Source organism: Nerophis lumbriciformis, linkage group LG37, assembly GCF_033978685.3.
Source record: "Nerophis lumbriciformis linkage group LG37, RoL_Nlum_v2.1, whole genome shotgun sequence".
Lineage (NCBI taxonomy): Eukaryota > Metazoa > Chordata > Actinopteri > Syngnathiformes > Syngnathidae > Nerophis > Nerophis lumbriciformis.
The window spans coordinates 19,368,386-19,391,230 of record NC_084584.2 but is presented as its reverse complement, the minus strand read 5'-3'; the positions used below and the strand labels follow the sequence as shown (position 1 = coordinate 19,391,230).

Below are 22,845 nucleotides of genomic sequence, written 5' to 3'. Positions count from 1 at the left end.
TACTTGAACTCCTCCACTTGGGGCAAGATCTCCTCCCCAACCCGGAGATGGCACTCCACCCTTTTCCGGGCGAGAACCATGGACTCGGACTTGGAGGTGCTGATTCTCATCCCAGTCGCTTCACACTCAGCTGCGAACCGATCCAGTGAGAGCTGAAGATCCTGGCCAGATGAAGCCATCAGGACCACATCATCTGCAAAAAGCAGAGACCTAATCCTGCAGCCACCAAACCGGATCCCCTCAACGCCTTGAATGCACCTAGAAATTCTGTCCATAAAAGTTATGAACAGAATCGGTGACAAAGGGCAGCCTTGGCGGAGTCCAACCCTCACCGGAAACGTGTCCGACTTACTGCCGGCAATGCGAACCAAGCTCTGACACTGAGCTTGCATCTAGATTGTCCCATATAAAGTCTGCTACAAGCAGGCCTGCAGCGTGTTAACATCTAAATGTCTTCCACTAAGCACACAAGTTTGATCTTTTATTGTATTTTAGTGAAGTCATTTACAAAAGGTAAACATGTTAGGCTATAGTATAACAAGTTAGACATACACAATAAGTGTCCTTGATTGAACAATTTTGCAGTCTAAAAAAACGGCGATCCTGTATAAACAGGTATCAAATAATTATAGTTGCGTATTACTTACGCAAAGTTTCCAAGGCAGAAGCGTATTAGAAAGTATCCAGTAACAAACGTGTCCGCATTGTTCAACTTACTGCGCCATGAGCTTAACCAACTAAATTATTGAGACCATTAGGTGTCCCCAAAAACATATTATCACTCCACTTCAAAAGCATAAATCTGTCATAAGGTTAGTGTTTTTCATACCGACCATTGTTCTCGAGGTAATTTCACTTGATAACTTGACCTACTCAGTGGCCTAGTGGTTAGAGTGTCCGCCCTGAGATCGGTAGGTTGTGAGTTCAAACCCCGGCTGAGTCATACCAAAGACTATAAAAATGGGACCCATTACGTCCCTGCTTGGCACTCAGCATCAAGGGTTGGAATTGGGGGTTAAATCACCAAAAATGATTCCCGGGCGCAGCACCGCTGCTGCCCACTGCTCCCCTCACCTCCCAGGCGGTGATCAAGGGGATGGGTCAAATGCAGAGGACAAATTTCACCACACCTAGTGTGTGTGTGACAATCATTGGGACTTTAACTTTAACTTTAAAGCCTTACCAAACATTTGACACTACAAAATATATAAAGTATGTACTCTGATTCGAGCTGATATCTGATCAATATCAGTATCGACCAATACTCATGCCGATATTGGTATCGGATAGGGTGAAAAAGTTATATCAGGACACCCATGGTTACTATTATTATTTTATCACATTTAACATTGAGACCTATGGACAATTTAGTCTCCTATTAGTTTAATATGCATGTTTTTGGGCATGTGGGAGGAACCAGACCCCCGCACAAACGAAAGTAAGCAGAATAAGAAAAAAAATAGAAATAGAAAATATAAAGTAAAAAAGACGCTAGTATTTAATTTTTCTTAATTTTATTCACTATATATTTTTGGGACAGGTAATTTAGTAAGCAGGTGTAACTTTCCAGGTCACTGGTGTGTGTCTGTGAGTGACAGGAAAAGAAGCTCTGACTCACTTGGAGACAAGGCATCGCTTGCTGGTTTGCATGTATAAATCGATCAAACTGGAACATAAGCTGACATTTTCCAGACTTTTTTTCCTCTGGGAGAAAATATTTTGTGATATTTGGGTCATTCACCTGCTCGGCTAGTCTGCACTCCAGCTGGTTGAGGTGGATGATGGCGTCGCTGGTGTCCAGCACGTCCAACTGGCTGTAAAGGGCACTCTTGAGCACGCTACGCTCCTTCACAAACACCTGCCGCACCGCGTCCAGCAGCTCGCCGCACCAGTCCTCTGCAGTAGACGCCTGCGGGACATCAACACGGAAATGTAACGACTTGACTTCCGGGTGCATATGTCCTTTTTTAGTACCTGTGTTTGCATGTGGGCGATGACGCCTTTGAGGGAGTCTACGGTCGCCAGCAAGGTGTCTCTTTCCTTTACCCAGGCCTGGAGGTTAAAATGGGAGCTCGGCTCACCTTCAGAGAGAGGGAGCTCTGTCAGAGAGAGCACTTGCATGCCCTCCTGGTGCACCTCACGGAGCAACGTCTGTAAGCACATCCCATGAAATTTGAATATTTCAAAAGCTACAGAACTACATCTTAAGTTTTCTGATGACAATAAATAACTAGTTTACCTTGATGCGATCTGGTAATTGATCATCCGTCTCTCTTCTGGCACCTTCGGGTGTCACTCTGAATTCCTGCTGAAGTTCTGCTTGGTCATATCCGGTTCTCTGGCTGTAGTCCGAGCTGCTGTCTGCAAACAAAAGACGACCCGCACTGTGACATTGTCTGTGATTATTATTATTGCTTGTTATTGTCATTGTTTAACTTACCACTTGTGTAGCCATCTCTGAACTGTGATAGCGACCGATCTTGTCTCGAAGCCTACAGAGAATGCAACATGAAAAAATTAAATTACAGAACAAGATATCTGACAATCAATGAAAAGTAATAAGCATTTAATTATTGACAGTAATCTAATAAAAAACAAGAAGATCTAAAAACATATAACATGACATAACATAAATATTAGCTGCACCAATAAAAAGCTGTACAAATGTTTGCTACTCTACACCTTCTAATTAGCCTCTAACCGTTATTAAACACATTTTTAACTTCACTTTAAGAAAAAATGACAGACATATAGCATCGTACTTTAAAAAAGCATCTTCCTGCAGGATAATGTTGAGTGAACTGCTTTTCAGACCGCAATCGTTTTCCCCTGCAGAAAGCGGCATCAATCAACTTTCTATTTCAGTTACCGTGAATACATTTTTTTTTTTATTATTAAATGATAAATGATAAATGGGTTATACTTGTATAGCGTTTTTCTACCTTCAAGGTACTCAAAGCGCTTTGACAGTATTTCCACATTCACCCATTCACACACACATTCACACACTGATGGCGGGAGCTGCCATGCAAGGCGCTAACCAGCAGCCATCAGGAGCAAGGGGTGAAGTGTCTTGCCCAAGGACACAACGGACGTGACTAGGATTAGTGATGGGTCAAACGATACTGAAGCCTCGACGCATCAAAACTAAAACACAAGGAGTGTGTTGTGTCCCTCGGTGACTCGATGTTTGTGTCACTTTAAGAAAAAAACATGTGACTAATTCAACTGCTGTATGAAATGGCAAACTGCATTTAGCTGGAAGCGCTTCTTTCGGCTCACAAGTGACAGCTGATACTGAAAGTGGGTGGGTGTTGTACTGCTTTTGACAATATTATTTGTCACCATATTAAATCTAAATGTAACTAAGAAAAAAGGTTGAATTCAAAAGTGTGCAATAAATTGGATCTTACAGCGCTACATAATCATAATGCTCTTTTCCTTTTTACTATTTGGCTTATTGACCAGAGTTGCATGTTTTATATTCCTTTCTGCACAGCTTGACTTTTTAATGCAGCATATGGCGCCATTATGAAACCGCAACACTGTTAGTGCAGTGTCGATACAGCCAGTGAGTGTGCCACACACTCACTGTGTCATCATTTGCCAAGCACTATTGTTAACAATTTAGTGCCTCAATTAATAGCTGCTTCACAAATGAATGCCAGTGGGTGCCACCAGGTATCAACCTGGGCTATTATATCTATTTACTGCAACATATATTATGATACAAGTATCACAATATACTGTACCAATATAATAATATCACAGTAATATGTACTATAGAATTATGTATTTTTCATTTATTGCCAATATATAGAATATATATAATCCAATTAAATGTATGTTAGTTCTTGCAGTTGTGTAAAAAAATTAATTTCAAGAAATTCTATTTATTAGTATTTATTTACTGTCCTCACCTCAGTGGAGCGCAACTTGTCAATGACAGCTTTGAAGGCTTTACACTCATCTTCCAGGTTCTGTGCATCCCTGCGCAAGGTGTCGCTCTCTGATATATGCCGGGCCTCCATGTCCAGGATCTCCGCGGCGTGCAGCTCCTGCATCTGGACGATCTTCTCCTGGAACTCTTTGATCAGCTCCTCCAGCTCCTCTTTGGTGTCCGCCACAGGGGGCTTCTCGCTGCAGTCAGATGTGGCGAGCACTTCAGTCTGCGTGAAAGCGTTCGACACAGCCGGCCCATGTTGCTCTGAGTCACTGCTGCTGTTCATTTGCTTTCTGGGGGTTCTATTGGAGGGTGCAGAACTCTTCCTGGAGAGACATGTTTTCTCTTTGGTGCTGCTTCCTTTAGCGTCTGGCTGCTTGCTTGCTTTTCTTTTGGGCTGAGAGGCGGTGGAGGAGGACGAAGCGGAGGAAAAAGGGTGAGAAGACTGAGCTGGAGATGAAGACGTAGGAGCTGACTCGCCCGTCTTCAACAAGGCTGTTCGCATTTCCTCGAGCCCCTCTTTGAGCTTACAAATAGAGAGCTCACGATCTTGGACATCCTCTTTAAGTTTCTCATTGTGTTGCCTGCAGCCATTCACTTCTTCTTTGGTGGCGTCCACTTTCTTTTTGACCTCCTGGAGCTCCTCTTTGAGCTTACAAATAGACGATTCACGGATGTGGATGTCCTCCTGAAGCTTCTCATTGTGTGATTTGTAGCTGCTCAGTCCTTCTTTGGTGGTTTTAACAGTGTTTTTGACCTCATCAAGCTCCTCGTTTAGCCTACAAATAGACAATTCCTGCACCAGAATATCCTCCTGCAGCTTCTCATTATGGGATTTGTAAATGTCAAGTTCCTCTTTGGTGGAGTCTGCATTGCATCTGACCTCTTGGAGCTCTTTGAGAAGCTCTGTCTTGTCTGCTTTGTCCTCTTCGGCTCCAACCTGGACATGAAATGACAACTGATCAATCAATCCCAGTTTTCTTAAAGAACAAAAACAACATGTAAGCTGCTTTCTGCTTACTTTGAATTCTTCTTTAAGTTGACTGATGGTCAGTTCACGCTCCTTTAAGATAACATAAAAGAAAGGTTGATGATGATGATGAATGATCTAGCTTTGTTTTTATCTTGTTTTAAAAGTGAGATTTAATACCTGCAGCAGCTCTTGCAGCTTCTCCAAGCTTTCCTTGCAGCTGTTCAGCTCCTCTTTGGCGAGCGCCGCCTCATTCTGACTCATTATTAACTCTCCTTGAAGCGCTTGCATCTCTTCATCTCCTTGAGAAGACACCTGAAGTGCCAACAGGGACGCAGCAGACATAAATGACTAGGCTTTGTGTGGCCTTATTAAACAGCATTTTGTTTGTGGCAACATTTTGTTTTTTATTAATATTTATTATGTATTAATTATTATCATTATTATTACTCCTGAAGGGCACCCAGCCCACCCTAAACCTAACGGCACCTCTTGACACACCCACACTCAGTATGTTTACCTGCACAAAACTAATTATTGACTTGTTTTTGGTTGAAAATAACTTTTTAAAAACACATGTAAAAACCCTTAAGAAGAATGCAGCGAGTAATGTTGCCAAGATTTTGTAAGGAAAAAAACGTAAAGGTTGTAGACGTTTTAAACATGGGATTAACATACAATGATACTTTGTACTTTTGGTTTACGAACTTTAAGATTGTGCCAAATATGCTCATTCATTTATTTTGTGTCCCGCTAGCAGCAATTTTGTCCTTGCTCGTAGTGAAGAGATTGAATGAGCTGGCTTTGTACCACAGCAAGTTTTTAATTGTGATGAGAACTGACTTTTCTGGAAAAAAATGCTAAAGCGGACTTATTTCACAGCGGAGGAGAAGACTACCTCTCGTTCAGCGGTGCCTCTTATAAGAATGTGCACGCACGCACGAACCATGGTTCCCCTTGTATTGGTATTATGTGATTGTAAATCCGGTCCTTCCTGCATGTAAACACTCCCATCAATCCATTATTGTAACCTGCATTCTACGCACATACCAGTTTTCCCAACGACAACCCGGAAACATAGTCGACGGCACAGTCCATGATCAGAAAGCCCACAATAAATACATGTCTTTGTTTCATCAATAATGTTTTTCATCAGGCAATCGAACCAGTGGTGCCATTAGGTCTTTTTAGGAGGGCTGAAGCCTCCCTAAAATATCAAATAAACCCCCATAATTATGTGCTGTTTTTTTTTTTTTTTTACTAAATAAACAGTTCATATAAAGTGTATACATATATATTATGTATATATATATATATATATATGACTGATATCAATGAAATAAAAAAATCATCACATCTTAACAAAACCGAGGCTATGATCATGTGACCCCCCTGGTGGTTGTGGCCCTGAAAAACCGCATAAAGTGTTTATGCCCTGATGGTCAGGCTGTTCGGAATGTCCATGAAGTATACAGTACCTTTTGAAGTTGGTCCTTCAGTCTGTCTACCGCTTCTGTTTTTTCCTTAAAGAAAGAGACGAGCAACAAAGTCTGAAAAAAACTCATCACATGCTCTTAGAGAAGGTTTGGATCTTCACATACTTTTAGTTCCTCCTGGAGGTTGCTGCATTGCTCGCTGTAGTTGTCCAGCTGCTCTTTGGTGTCCAAGGCTTCTTCTCTTGCCTTCTTCAACTCTTGGAGCAGCTCAGACGCAGGTAGGTGGTCACCAGCTGAGGCCTAATTCAAAGAACCAGAAGGGTTTAAACTTCTCGTTAGACTTAAGTCAGATTTTGTAAGGTTTCACCCTCTTACCTCCACAGCTGGTGACGCCCTTGGAGGCGTTTTGACCTTCATTTGACTCAGCAGATCCATGAGCACCGCCAGCCTCTTCTCGTATTCCAACACGTCCTCTTCTGAGCTCGACAACAGCTGCTTCTGGAGCTCCTGGTCTTTCTGGATCCCGCTGAGACTTGCCTCCAGCTCACAGAGCTTCTGTGTCAGGTGGACCACCTTGCCCCTTGGAGCTTGTCTAGCATGGACAGGCAGGCTGAGTTCCATTTTAGGGAGGCTAAAGTCGCCAAAACTGTGTGGGTGATGATCTTCTTTGGATGTTTGGAACTGCTGCTGCAAAACCTCCTGGCTGGCTTTGTTGACAAGCACAGCCGCCATTTTCTGCCTCAAATCTTCCTCCAGTGTGGACACTTTTAGTTGAAGATCATCTGCGTGTTTTTGAGTTTGCTCCACAAGGAGGTGACAGCGGCTGAGTTCAGTGTCTTTTTCACCCACGGAGTCCTCAAGCTCCTGAATGCGGAGACGGAGCTCCTTTATACTAGATGCTGCTCTTTGCTCCAGCGCTTGAACTTGGGCCTGGACCACTACAAAGCCTGCAGTTTTCTCTTCAAGTACTGCTTCTGCGCTGTCACATTTCTCTCTTTGGGCCACTGCGCTCTCCTTTAAGACTTCATGTATCTCCAACAGCTTGCCATGCGCCATTTTGAGGGTATCAAACTCCTTAGAGGCCATGTCCATTTTCTGCTTTATTTCATCATATTCCTCCCTACTTGGCGCACAGTCCTCACCGTGGGGCCCAACATGGGCATCGTTTTCATCACCCGCATACCGTTTCTGCTCGATGTGGACCAGTTCCTGCTGGAGTTTGTCAATAACGGCATTCAGCTGGTCCACCTCCTCCGCGCTGTTGCTTCTTAGGCGTTCCTGCTCGCTCCGCAGGCAGTCCACCTGTGACTCCAGGTCCTTTATCAGCTCATCGCGCTCATGTAGTTCCTGAAAGCATGAAGAAGATATGAACTCATGATAATAAATAAAAATTAGGGATGTGCCGATTGGTGTTGGCTGATTTTCATGAAAAAGTATGGAATTGATTAATACCTTTTAATGCCATTCAGAAACCCCCTCTGGCTGACCCTGTTTTTATTTTTAGTCCCCTGATTGACAAGCGGCTAGCAGCTAAAGATGTGTCTCCATACACAGTGTGGAACCACTCCACGAAGTTAAAGTTAAAGTACCAATGATTGTCACACACACACTAGGTGTGGTGAAATTTGTCCTCTGCATTTGACACATCCCCTTGTTCACCCCCTGGGAGGTGAGGGGAGCAGTGGGCAGCAGGGGTGCCGCGCCCGGGAATCATTTTTGGTGATTTAACCCCCAATTCCAACACTTGATGCTGAGTACCAAGCAAGGAGGTAATGGGTCCCATTTTTATAGTCTTTGGTATGACTCGGGGTTTGAACTCACAACCTACCGATCTCAGGGCGGACACTCTAACCACTAGGCCACTGAGTAGGTGATAAGATAGGGTAAGATGATAATAACCTTCTCCATTACAGCATACAAACTGCCTTTCTTTGTATCTTAAGTCTCATTATCACTGGAGGACAAGGCTAGAAATGTTACAGGGGCAGGCATGCTAGTAGCCAAGCTAACTGCTAAGATAGCTTTAAACAACGCAAAGAAATAGTGCTTAGTTAAGTTTAAGCAGAAAGCAAGCAGCTATTAAGACGTAATTAACAAGTAGACGTATCAGTCGAGAGCAGTACTTCTTAATTATTGTCTGTTACTGTTAATGTTTTACTTCCGTTTAGTAATTGTGTACTATTGACTTTGTTTGTATAAAATAATTGTATGTAATAAAGAAGAATATAGAACTAGATTAAATATTGTGTTGATAAACTATCAATAGCACTTACCATAAATAAATTGGTAATGGTATATTACTCATTGATGATCGTTTCGGAATCGGCAGCATAAAACCCTAATCGGAACATCCCTAATAAAAATAACTTTAAGAAACAACCTTTGAGTCTCCAATATACAGTAACATTTTGTAATCAAAGTGATTTATTATTTGGATATTATTGGAAACTCCAGGGTTCAATAAGACACCAAAAACGGAATAAGTACTTACCAAGACAAACCAAAAATAAAATACAAATGGAGCCACCAAAAATGGAAGTGAACAAGACCAACACAAAGTGACGCACAACCATGACGCTATGCACACACGAAATAGACTTGTATTTCCATTTCGTGCACGCATATGATATATTTATACATATATTTTACCTTGTTGCCAGACGTTTTCTCCATGTGTTGGAGCTTAGTGATCTGTTCATTAAGATGTACTATTTCCCTGTCCTTCTCCTCCATCACCTTCAAGAGTCAAGAGATTATAACGTGATGGAATTAAAAGAATCCATAATTGGCCTCATTTCTTTTGGCAACTGGTGAAAATTCCCTAATATTGTCAAATCTGTACAATAACAATAAGCTATACAAGTTTTGAATCGCCGTGGGATGGATGTGATTAGGCTTTAAAAGGTCCCTTATTATGCAAAATTGACTTTTTATACTGGTGTTCGAGTGACATGTGTCCATAGAGTCTGTTTAAGAGCTTCAATCATTATGTAGGTTCTTTCTCATGGACATGCCTCAAACCCGTCCCTAGCTAGATAAGCATGTTTTGGGGTAAAAGCCCAAAAGCAGACTTTGCAACATCTCAAAATAAAGTTCAGAGCTCTGCTAATTACAGTATCTATCAGTCAGCAACAGAAGTGATTACACATTTGATCATCCTATTGAGCTAACCTAGCATGGTGTTGCTGTTAAAAATGTGCATGTACCGTAATGTTAACACGTAGCTATTTTAGTGTGCTAACGTGTCCCCTGTCTCGTTGTTCTCTGTCACAGGTGTCAAAGGCAAGATCTGGGGCCGTATTTATCAAGCGTCTTAGAGTGCCATTTTACACTTAAGTCCTGAGAATTTGCGAAATTTAGTCCTACTCTCAAACTTAAGAATAAAAGCTATTTATCAACTTTCTTAAGTCTAAGAATCACTCCTACTCTCCACGATATTTAAGAGAACTTCAGAGGTGTCCTAAGTGGTTAGGAGTTGCGAGCGGGGGATGGCACTGAGGCGAGAGAGACGTGCGCGAACGTTCAGGGAGCGGAAGGATGTCCTGGCTTTATTTGATGACGAGCAGCTGATCAAACGGTATCGTTTAGACAGAGCGGGTATTATTTTGTCACAGATTTAATAAGGGGCGTCATCTCATCAGCAACATCACGCAGCAGAGCTTTCACAGCAGAACTACAGGTCATCACAATGCTTCGATATCTCGCCACTGGGAAAATTAATTGGAAAGAAAAGGAAAAATTTATTTTTGATTCGTTGCCAATATTGTTTGTTTGTTTTGTATTATTTTATAGTTTATTGTCAAAATATACACTCCCATTGTCCACTTAAATATTTCTAAGATATTTCTTTGTTCTTAGACAAGGGATTCCCTTCCGTGATTGGTCATTTCTATGGACACAGAAATGACGTCACCTAAAATTCCGTTTACGGCACATAGTAATGTCGTAATTCAGCTCTGAGTGTGACACTTAAGATTCAGTCCTACACTTCGCTGAAAGTGTGCGTAAGACGCTTGATAACTAACTTTTAAGTGCAGCTTTCAGCGAAGAATTTCTTTACTCATAAGTCAACTCTTAGCAGACGTCTTAGGAGTAATTCTAAGACGCTTGATAAATACGGCCCCTGACCTGCAACATCATTTTACATGACCCCGCGAAAGCCTGGAAATGTGCGTCATTACAGCACCTCTCTTTTTTGCTAAATGTATTTATTATTTCAATTTTGACATAAAAACTGTACTGGATGCAATTGCATATCATCTGAACTTGAATGTTCTTTGATCGTGTACCAATACATTCCAAACATCTTTTGTTGTTTTTTTCAACTTGACTTATGATATCAAAGCCAATTATCCATACATTTGCAAGTAAACAATATGATAAATGCATAGGCAATTGTGTAATAATATCATGAGGTGATTATACGTTTATCCATCCATCCATCCATTTTCTACCGCTTGTCCCTTTCAGGGTCGCAGGAGGTGCTGGAGCCTATCTCAGCTGCATTCGGGCGGTAGGCGGGGTACACCCTGGACAAGTCGCCACCTCATTGCAGGGCCAACATAGATATTTAGAAATATTTACTGTTACAAGCGGCCATTTCTGCAAAAAACAAGTTTGACATGCCCGTTCTATGTGATATATGGCATCATATAAAGTCAAAAAACATCCTAGATTTTAATTTTTTTTTTTTTTTACAAATATTGTGGAACCTCTGAGACATATTTAAAATAGTAGAAAATGTGTATAATATGGGACCGTTAATGTTAGCCTCTGGTAGACATGGGAGACTTGTCAGTTAATAGACCTACTAATTTCTTTCTTGACAACTAAGGAGTTTTCTATTCTTAAAAGGCAAATGATTAGGCATCAATTAAAATAATTAATATTATTTAATTATTGTAATTAATAATAATTAATAATTATATGATTTATTACATTGTTTAATTAATTATCATTAATAATCATTAATTTAAAAAAGGAGAATAAACTACAGCTAGTACAACACTAACCTAAATCATTTAACAGTATTTGTCAAAAACCGAGTCGGTAGTTATTGTCTTTGCAGAAGGTCAAAGGTTACCTGGAGCATGTGTTCCCTCGTTTCCAGGTACTGCTGCTGGCTGCTGATCTCCTTCTTCTGGATCTCCAGCTGCATGTGAAGCTGCTGCACCTCCTCGTTCTTGTTCTCCAGCTCCTCTCTGAACTGCTCCAGCTGCTCCTCCAGGTTACAGATCTGAGACGACGAGAGAAAAGGAAAGTCGCTGAAGTCGAAATTTGCGCCGCGAGATTCTACAAACTAATCGGATCGACAAGGAGAACGATAAAAAAGTGCAGAGGGAACAGTACTGTACCTCCTTCTCTTTTCGCTCCAACGCTTCTCTTTCAGTTTGCAACTGAGCCTCCAATGTGGTGTGCGTTGCGTTGGCGATGGATGTTTGGCTTCTATTTTGCTCATCCTTTGATACACAACAACAAAGCACATTAGTCTATTTTCTTATTTAACACATATGCAGGCTAATGAGAGATGTCAGACAGACAGGATGTTTCAAGAGTATTAAGTTTGTTGGTGAGCAAGGGAGTGGTGGATCATCTTATTGGCATAACTGGCCATGACGCAGCAACAAGCCGAGTGTGAATGCCATCTCCTAAATGGAGTTGTAACGATGAGCTCGATTCAGCCCGTTACAATGTGTTTATGAGTGATGAGGGCATTACAGGAATGGCCTAGCTTTGTTTATCCCACAATGGCAAAATTGTTTGGTTGCAGTGCAGATACAACACGTCTACAAAAAATAAAGTAAAAAACACATGAAAACTTTAGGAAAACAAGAAGACAGAGCACATTAAAAAACATAAAAGGCCACAAAGCTAATGCAACCAGCTGCCACTTCAGCAACGCCATTACTACATACGTAGATTATATACGTAGCCATCTGTCAAAAATAATTGAATGCTGGGCTGCCCCAGGCTAAATGGTGGCAGAATTTGATTTGGAGGCCCACCCTACCCATTACAATTTGTTTCACACATATTTTATTTATGTGAAACTATTGTCTGACTTTTTTAATCAAACTTTAATTTAATTTGATGCATGTTTTATATAAAACTAAATTACTGGAAAAAAATTGGTCAATAATAGATTTTTTTAAGGCAAAATGACGTTTTAACATAATTTTAACTTAAATTTATAAACCATCCAAAATAATTTCCGACTGGGATTTGAACACTATACCTCTACCTGACAAAACAAGAACTTTTGCTGTGCACAAAAGCCAGTATGGAATACTTTTGTGGTAACATTTCACATGAAGTGTCCCGTTAATCATTGACATTTCACATGCACTTCTTCATGCAAAACGGGCCCCTGTCCCCACCACTAATTGCGGGGCCACACGCAGCGGTCGTGTTCTGTCTATGGGGCTATTCGGTCTATATGGGAAACACTGCAGCATTAATAGCACCGCTGAGTTCAACGAAAACAGCAATAAAACAGGTGTAACATGCATGAGTTTCAAAAGCCAACATTTGAAAGTGCATGCAGAGGTAAATAAAGCTGCTTGATGCTGACTAGTTACCCAGTGTGACATCAGCGGATATCCCCATATATGGTAGAAATTTACCCAAAGAGCTTTGCGTGAGTTCGCCATTGTAGTCAGCACTGTAGTCAGAGGTGGGTAGTAACGCGCTACATTTACTCCGTTACATCTACTTGAGTAACTTTTGGGATAAATTGTACTTCTAAGAGTAGTTTTAATGCAACTTACTTTTACTTTTACTTGAGTATATTTATAGAGAAGAAACGCTACTTTTACTCCGCTACTTTTATCTACATTCAGCTCGCTACTCGCTACTAATTTTTATCGATCTGTTAATGCACGCTTTGTTTGTTTTGGTCTGTCAGACAGACCTTCAAAGTGCCTGCGTTACTGGTGACGTTTCACTCCGTTCCACCAATAAAATGCAGTCACTAGTGACGTTTGACTCCGTTCCACCAATCAGATGCAGTCACTGGTGACGTTGGACCAATCAAACAGAGCCAGGCGGTCACATGACCTGACTTAAACAAGTTGAAAAACTTATTGGGGTGTTACCATTTAGTGGTCAATTGTACAGAATATGTACTGTACTGTGCAATCTACTAATACAAGTTTCAATCAATCAATCAAAAGTGTGAAGGAAAAAAGACACTTTTTTATTTCAAACGTACATCCCGTCACAAGCCTAAAGACTGACTGCACAGTTCCTGTCTTCACAATAAAAGTGCCGCTCCATCGCGCCTGCGCTTTCAAAATAAGAGTCTCCAAAAGCCAGCGCAAACAAGCTAGCAAGCTACGGAATTTGCCGCCAATGTATTTCTTGTAAAGTGTGTGAAAACGAATATGGAAGCTGGACAAATAAGATACCAAAAACCAACCGCTTTCATGTGGTATTAGACAGAAAGGAGGAACTTTTTTTCTCCTGCATTTGAAAACGTGGACGTTAAGCACTGCTGTCAGGATTACAATCAATGCAAGTCATCAGAATCAGGTAATACACCAACTTATATTCTTGTCAACATGAAAGAAAGGAATCTATATGTGTTAAACATGCATGTATATTCAGTAAAACACCTTTAACATGTAAACAAAAACGGCAAAATAAATAAATATAAATGATATACTGTATATATCAATGTATGTGTATATATGTATATATATATATATATATATATATATATATATATATATATATATATATATATATATATATATATATATATATATATATGATATGTGTGTGTATGTTACTCATCAGTTACTCAGTACTTGAGTAGTTTTTTCACAACATACTTTTTACTTTTACTCAAGTAAATATTTGGGTGACTACTCATTACTTTTACTTGAGTAATAAATCTCTAAAGTAACAGTACTCTTACTTGAGTACAATTTCTGGCTACTCTACCCACCTCTGACTGTAGTCAATAGGCTCCCTTTTCTCAATCCTCTTTTTGTGGAGCAGACTGCCTCGTACATGCACATACTGTACATCCTTCGCTGTTGCCATTTCTATTACAAAGTAGAATGTAGGTCTACTTTAGCCAGTAGACTGGCTATAGAAGCGATAACTGTAACATGACTGGTGGGGGGAAAAAAACCTAGTCGAAGTGGAGCCACGTAAATAGGACTGCCTACGAAACAGCCCGTCTTGAAGAGACGGTCAGAAAGGCTTGAAGATGGCTGGTAAAACATCATCTATGCAAAATTTTAAACAAAGAACCAACATTACATGTTATGTAGACCAAAAGGAAGTGTTTTAAAGGGGAACTGCATTTTTTTGGAATTTTGTCTATCATTTACAATCCTTATGTGAGTCGAGAACACAAGTTTTTATTTTTTTATGCATTCTAAATCGTAAATAAACGCTAGCTAACTTTTGGTAACGTTTATTTACGATTTAGAATGCATAAAAAAAATGGCGTCAATGGGAGCTTGTCTATTCCACAAAGCCCCCTAAATAATCATCAAAAAACCACCAACATTACTCCATTTACATCTCGTGACCTGAATATTAACCAAGTATTGTCTTAAGAAGTATGCCGTGAGTAGTAGGTTTGTTGTTGAAAGGACAAGCGAATGTTGCGATACGTCTATGAAATGAATATGCTAGTCTATGATTAAAATGAGCAAAATACGTAATACAATATTACATGTTATTATAAATGTGCCTGTTACTACATTACATATATACTTACAACTTGTAAAAAAAATGTTAATGGAGGTGTTTAAATGTTTTATCGAGTGCTGTATAGGGTAAATAGAGCGACTCCCATTGGCTCTGTTAGCTGACTTTTGCTAATGTTTATTTGTGATTTAAAAATCATAAAAAAAGAAAAACCTATGTGTTCTTGTCTTACATAAAGATTGTGAATGATAGACAAAACTCCCCCCAAAAATCTTTAAAAGGGCTGTTTTCAACTTCCTCAAAGTTAGATTTGTAATCCAAAAAATATAGGAAGAAAACCATTGGCTAGCTTATGTTACCATTAGTGGTTTAACAGAACATACATATTTTAAAGTGTCTATATTCTTCACAATTAGTAATTATATTGAATTAAAAAAATGCACAAAAGCAGTCCCAGAGAAGCAACATACAATTTGGAGTCATGTTGTTGTTACAGTATGCGATGCTATACGTTTGATGATAGCTAAAATCAGCAAACTGCTATTATTAGCTAACAACACACAAATCCATTGTGCGTACGCGTGTTACGTGCTGACATAGTTTACGTCATTACGTGCTGAAACCCGTATGAGGCGTAATATTATGTTTAATGTGCCCTCCAAGCATCTGTGTAAAAGTTGCAAACAGCTCATTTAATGCTAATGTTTTTTGACATGACCCAACTTAGAAACCATGCACCTGGTGTCAATAGGAAGCTCGGCCGTAAAATTGAAAAGAGGCGTTCATGACTTATTGGAATAAGCGGGAGTCAATGTTTTTATTAGGGGCCTTTCCTAAAACGCTTTTTATACACCAATAGCAGCGCAACAGAGGCACTGGCTGACAATGGTTGCTAAGCATAGATCAGTGTCGTCATGACACCCCGACACATTGTTCTCTGGCTCTGTGAAGCCCCTCCCACCTCCTAGAGCTCCTCTAAATCATTCTCCATGCTCTAACACACACACACACACAGATCTTCTACCATGCTGCACATCCACTACACTTCCCACTCACTAGTCATCTCTGCTATCAATCTCTCTCTCTGTCTTTTATCACTCCCTGGCCCCTTTCCTAACCTTCTCCAGGGACTCGGCGCTGGTCAGCAGGGCCTGCTCCAGCTCGCGAATGCGGCTCTCCAGCCTGTCAATCTCCTGGTCGCGCTCTCCCAGCTCACGACGCAGCTGCTCGGAACTGAGCAGCAGCTCACTGCACCAGTCTGCCTTCTCCTTAAGCTGACTGGTCAGATGTTCCACCTGGTAGTAGAACGCAAAGTAAGAGAAATAGAAAAGAGGGTTGTTTAAATACAATTGCTTACAGATACCGCTTGCTACAGTGTAGCCGGCACATACACATACACGCTAGCTGGGAGGTCAGCTGATCCACCTGAGAAAGGAAGGAGGGAGGGTGGAAAGAAGTGCAAGGAGCTACATGGGGGAGAGAGAGTGTTCATTCAGGGCGACGAACTACACAGCAGTACATGAAGCAAGGGGACAGATGATTGATCTACCGGTCAAATAAAACAAGAAGGTATCTCACACGTAGGGAGCAGGGCTGTTAGGGTTGACAACACCAAAAAGAAGAATCCCTAAAATTATTTAAAAAGTGATGTAGGAAATGGATCTACAGAGCAGGTTGTTTAGTTAACTTGGGAGAAAACCCAACCAAGTGTCCTTGCATCAACCAGAACCTTATTGTTTGTGACATTCAAGTTGAACAGACTTATCATTTAAATACTTCAATTCTATAAAAAAAAAAGATAAGAAATACATTCGAAAAATAAGAAATAAAATCCACAACAAATTGTCATAATTATTGTAGCAATACAAAACATGGAGATTGTATAAAAATGACTTGCTTATGTAATTTGTTATGCTCATAATTCCTGGAGTTTGTGAAAGCATCTGTCCTTTGTGCATGATTAAAAAGTGCTGTATTGTTGATGCAATTACTAGCTAGTGCTGCTAGCAGTGTTAAAAGGGCTGTTTTTGACATGTTAGCTCAGTTTTGAATGGGTCCTATTATGCAAAACCAACTTTTTTTTACCTATTGGTACCTGCTGTTGTGTAGTTGGGATCTGCATAGGTCCCGACAATTTGAAATCTAACCGTGAAGGCATTGCGGCGATATTTATAAAACAATCTTGCCTTCCTTCATACTTCCGGAAAACGAGCCGTTTAGAATTTGCCCCATTGGTGCCGCCAGTGGATTACCCATATATGGTAGAGAATACCAAAGTGCTTTGCGGGAGTCCACCATTGTAGGCTGACGGTGTAGTCAATAAGCTCCTTCTTTTCCGCTATCCTCTGGTTGTGGGGAAAACTGGCTTGTACGTGCACATGCATCCAATGCTGTTGCCATTTCTCATACAAAGTAGCATATAGTTCGAACTTAATCTGTCAGTACACTTTCTATGGAAGCGCAAAAAACGACAACAAAGATGCCGGGGAGAAGACGCTGTCGAAGTGGAGGCACGTAAATAAGACCGCCCACAAAACGGCGTATACTGAAGAGTCGGCCAGAGAGCAGCTTGAAATTGGTCTGTAAAATCTAATCCATGCAAAAATGTGCCCAATGAACCACCATTACATGTTATGTAGACCACAAGAAAGTGTTTTAAAAGGTAAGGGAAAAAATCATAATGATCCCTTTAAAAGAGCGTCAGACTGTGTGCTTCTGTCAGGACGCTACATTAATTACAATACGTTACTTGCACAATATCGCCGCTAAACAGTTGGCTGAGTCTGCATTCATTTAGCAGCGAAATGAGGCACCGATAGTAACCAGACAGAAAAAAGAAGCTATCATTACTATTATCGAACGAGGTTTCGGTACCTATTCCTAGTTGTATGCAATATATGGCATCTATTATGTTGGACAAGTGCAGAGTTAGAGTGTGTATGTAAAAAGTGGAAGTGCACACCAGCACATTTAGGAGACACACACTATGTCGGAGACAGGTATGGGCAAACACAGCTCATTAGCATTAAAACGGCGTAGAACTCACTAAAAGTCTTAAAACTATATTTTGGAAATATTGTTGATGTTTACAGTGCAACAAAGAAAGGGGAAGAGAAAAAAACAAACATTTTCATGAGTTTGTAAGAGAAGGGTTGGGAATACTGTAATGCACTAGTAGGTCTCCAGTGGTGGTGGGAAAGGGAGGATGGCAAACAAGTGGTTCTATGTGTAGCTAGAAGCAGTACCTTTACGCATACTTCGTCCCCCTGCAAAGGCCAAGGAGAGAGAAAAGGCAGGAGGAGATGAAGGAGCGGAGAGTGCGTAGGCAAAAAGGGAGAGAGGTGAGCCGGCCGAGGAGGAAGCACAGGAAGAAAAGAAGCACTTTCAGGTTTAAAAATAAGTAATAACTGCAGGAATGTGCCTGTGGAAATGAAATAAATTGTATTCTGATTAGTCTGTATGGTCAGTATGCCGGATTGTCATGAAATGAAATATACCTACCTAAACCAATACTCTAGGTGTGTGTAACCGTGTACCAAGTTCTTCACTTAGCACATTGCACTCATTTACCAAAGTTAAAATTTAATTTAAAAGTTTTAGCAGCTGTGAAGCACACGTGACTGACTGTTAAACATTAACTGGCTTGTTCAAGGGGACAAAAGTATAAAGGGAATTATTTTTTTGTCAAAATTATGTACGCAACGATGATAGATTGTGATTATATAAATATATTCTGAGTAATCATGGTTTTACGATTACCACAATTATTATGCATTGATTAATTTCACAAGAAAACATTTATAAAATCCCAGACATTCCTGAACATTCTAAAGTAATATTTATTACAGTCGGTTATAACTGTGATCAAATCACATATAAACAAAATGTATAATTAATAACATACACATTAATTCATAATTATAATATTAGTATTAGACTAAGGTTAACTTAATTTTTTTCCCCCAGGGGTCAAGTGTTATTGTCATCCATGCCTATATATTAATTTTTAATCATCTATTTTATGCTGTGTTAATAACTGGAAAGCACATAATTAGATCCCATCGTATAGCGTCTGATGTTATGTTGGTGATTTACACTTGCTCTATGAACTTCAAATGCCAATATTACAACACATACAGGAAGAATGAAGCTATCTAACATTAAATGGTCAATGAAAAAAAGCCATTGACAGGAGTATCTGTTACGGTTTGTTCACACCGAACTGACTCAATGCTAGGCTACTGACTTTAAGTGACACTTTTATATTTAACTAAATTTTCCATGAAGTAACTTGCCACGAACATAATTGAACTGTCCTATTACGTATTACCTTTACATTGGCATGTAAAGCTGCACCAAATTTGGATGTATTAGAGTGTGAGCCATCGTCTTTAATGACTCCCTGCTTATTTTGTAAATATTCAAAATGGTCCCGCATTGCCAAATTCAGCTTCCTTTTGAGTAAAAACAGTTTACTGCTTTGTTATTCTACCACTTAGACCAACCTTATTGAGCCACAATTGAAATTTTTTGACACATGGTTCAATTGTAAAACGATTGAAATCCCAGAAGATATTACCATTTTCTGCCACTCTTTCAGGTGCACAACAAAATCATGTTGGTGCAATGCAGACACAAACAGTCCACAAAGAACAAGGCAAAACATACGGAAACAGGAGGGATATATCAAAGAACACAAAGAACATAGGAACCATTAGGTAGCAAGAGCTGATGCAACCTGCAGCCACCACAGCGGTGCTATTTCTACATACAACCACAAAAGCAAACGCAACTGCACCATGCATAGACAAACGACAAAACAAAAAACATTTAAGTTAATGTAGCATACTAGCGTGTCTCTTGATAGGTGCGTGTAAACGTGTGTTTTTGTTCCATCAGAATCAGAATCGTTTTATTGCCATTGTTTGAGAACGGGTTCACAAACAAACCATGCAGGTTGTGCCGAAAATAACCTACCATCATAATGTCTGTTTGTAGTGAGTTAGGAGGACTGAAACACACGGTATAGTGGAGCCTTTTGCGCTTAAATAATTATGACATTTTTAATCACGGTTAATAGTAAAATCTGAGTAGCTCTAGTCAAAATATGACTTTGCTGTACAGTAAGGTCTGATTCGGGAAAATGAGCTCAGGATAATCACACATAAACCAACAATGCAGACGCCATTTAAGCTTTTTGGCAATAAATCAGTAGAACCATTCTCAAAATGCCACCATTACTTCCTAAGTTAATGTTAGGCAGAGGTGGGTAGTAACGCGCTACATTTACTCCGTTACATCTACTTGAGTAACTTTTGGGATACATTGTACTTCTAAGAGTAGTTTTAATGCAACATACTTTTACTTTTACTTGAGTATATTTATAGAGAAGAAACGCTACTTTTAGTCCGCTCCATTTATCTACATTCAGCTCGCTACTGATTATTATCGATCTGTTAATGCACGCTTTGTTTGTTTTGGTTTGTCAGACAGACCTTCAAAGTAGGATCTATCGCATGCCTGCGTTTCACCAATCAAATACAGTCACTGGTGACGTTTGACTCCGTTTCACCAATCAAATGCAGTCACTAGTGACGTTTGACTCAGTTTCACCAATAAAACAGAGCCAGGCGGTCATCATGTGACCGCCGCTGAAACATAGGCGGTCAATACAACAACAAGCTTAAGCTTACATAAACTCAACGTCAAATTTGAGGAAGCACATCGCGGTAAGTAACGTTAGTAGATATTTTGGCTGTCACCGTAGGCTGATGTTAGCTTCCCTGCTATGAATCACTGTCAAATGTACATCGTGTGGGGACATTTATTAACGCACTGCAGCCTCATAGACACGCACAGTTGCACACACACTCACGCATGCATAGAAACACCAATCAGAAGTGCACAGTGTGTTCCCAGGTTTAGTTAGTTTAGTCTTTATTTGAAGGGACAATGCACAGAAACATTAAGCTCAAAGACAGATATGTTCTGTACCAGATTATAGCTAAATAGATAATTTCCATCTGCAGTCCCTGGCTACCTAAATTAAAGGGATACAAAAATCATGCAATAAAATTATGACAATAAAATCATACACAAGTATTAAGAAAAAAGTTATAAAATGCCCTTTCATGGACACATACTTAATATACAATACAACCACACCTCATTTACATTATCACCCAATGACAATACATGCTCTTGTTCACATCTGTCATCATTTGTAAAAACAACCTCGATTTTAACAGACACACCTCACAATTTACAACAAAAATGCTCTCATGGATAAATATAATACACATTAAGTTGACATGTCAAACAAGGTGCCCACCTTAGTGACCCTGTGAGCAGCTTTGATTGCTCCAAAGCCACGTGCAGCCCACACCTATCAGTTTATAGTTTGCGTAAAGGCTAACTTTTATTTTCCTTTGTAATCTCTGCCTACTGAGCCTATGGTGCTGTTAAGTTATTGTGGCTCATCCATCCATCCATCCATTTTCTACCGCTTATTCCCTTCGGGGTTGCGGGGGGCGCTGGAGCCTATCTCAGCTACAATCGGGCGGAAGGCGGGGTACACCCTGGACAAGCCTTAATTTTTTTTATGTTAATGTATTATTATTTAATTTATATTATTGTTTTAGTTGCTTAAGAGATATTCCTGGCTCTGAATTTGCTCATTGCTATTTTTATGTTTTTGTGCATTATTTGTTGCCGTCATCATTAAACGAACAGGTTATTCATCAGTTACTCAGTACTTGAGTCGTTTTTTCACAACATACTTTTTACTTTTACTCAAGTAAATATTTGGGTGACTACTCCTACATTTACTTGAGTAATAAATCTCTAAAGTAACAATACTCTTACTTGAGTACAATTTCTGGCTACTCTACCCACCTCTGGTGTTAGGTTACCATATCCGACAATGATCTGCTTTTTCCTGTACTCCTCAATCCAATCAATCCATGTTTGAGCCTCACTAATCCTAACAGACCAGCTATCAAGTAGCCCAACACTATTATTGCTTCTCAGGAAGAATTTTCACTCCTTACTGACTTTTATGGCATCCAATAAAAGGTTTTGCATTGCCAATTTCACACCAAGCAGCATTTGAATACAAGCTACTTTGGAAACATTAGCATACTCTTTAACAGCAGAGGCATTCATCCCACTTTCCTACCACGTCAACAAGTTTGGTGTCGCTTTCAAGGAAGCGCAGGTAAATCTATCGCCTCCATTGTTTATTGTGCCCAGATCTGTGCGGTGTCATATGCTCAACACAAGCATCTCCGTTAACACCTAGCAAAAAAATAAAAAAGTGTTACCTCTTGGCTTCTTTGTTCTGAGCCACTCTGAAGCTTCAGTGGGTTTTTAAGCTGCTGCTCTAGTTTGTGGATCTCATTCTGGAAGACGTCCCTCTCATGTTCGCGGTCCACAGCTTGTTCCTAAACACCAGAAAAAGAAGATTACGAAGACTGTGCACATAGTGTCCCTTACAATTATCCTATTTGTGTCTCTTACATCCAAGAACCTCCTGTTCTTGTCCAGCTGTTTCTCCAGGGCCTGGATCTGCTGCTGGAGGTCTCCAGTCTCGGCCTTGCGAGCATGCTCGAGCTCGATCACCCTGTTGACCTGCTCCTCCAGCTCGGCTTCCAGCAGCTTTATCTGCTTCAGGAGGTCGGCACTCTCCTTCTCTGCCTGGCGCTGCACCTCCACCTTCTCTTTCATTAGCTTCTCTGCCTCTTCCAGCAGATCTAGGCAGAAGCAGGAGGACATCGGCGTTATTGCTTGGACATTGAGTGTTATATTTTGATGTACAATGAATGTCTTTGCAG

At 40.2% G+C, this 22,845-nt stretch overlaps 1 protein-coding gene across 6 annotated transcripts in view; it reads right to left on the bottom strand.

Moving 5' to 3' along the window:
- akap9 (A kinase (PRKA) anchor protein 9) overlaps positions 1-22,845 on the bottom strand; it is a 116,850-nt gene that overhangs the window by 10,860 nt on the left and 83,145 nt on the right. For 5 of the 6 annotated variants that reach the window (XM_061931410.1, XM_061931407.1, XM_061931408.1 and 2 more), the window contains 16 exons: positions 22,532-22,764; positions 22,336-22,455; positions 16,132-16,308; positions 11,704-11,808; positions 11,433-11,585; positions 8,999-9,085; positions 6,725-7,696; positions 6,515-6,649; positions 6,392-6,436; positions 5,094-5,228; positions 4,965-5,006; positions 3,921-4,883; positions 2,441-2,492; positions 2,240-2,361; positions 1,975-2,151; positions 1,742-1,909 (listed from right to left, as the gene is read on the bottom strand). In XM_061931410.1, coding sequence (XP_061787394.1) covers positions 1,742-1,909; positions 1,975-2,151; positions 2,240-2,361; positions 2,441-2,492; positions 3,921-4,883; positions 4,965-5,006; positions 5,094-5,228; positions 6,392-6,436; positions 6,515-6,649; positions 6,725-7,696; positions 8,999-9,085; positions 11,433-11,585; positions 11,704-11,808; positions 16,132-16,308; positions 22,336-22,455; positions 22,532-22,764 — 3,686 coding nt within the window. The remainder of the gene's footprint in view (positions 1-1,741; positions 1,910-1,974; positions 2,152-2,239; positions 2,362-2,440; positions 2,493-3,920; positions 4,884-4,964; positions 5,007-5,093; positions 5,229-6,391; positions 6,437-6,514; positions 6,650-6,724; positions 7,697-8,998; positions 9,086-11,432; positions 11,586-11,703; positions 11,809-16,131; positions 16,309-22,335; positions 22,456-22,531; positions 22,765-22,845) is intronic. The other variant, XM_061931412.1, reaches the window with a different exon arrangement.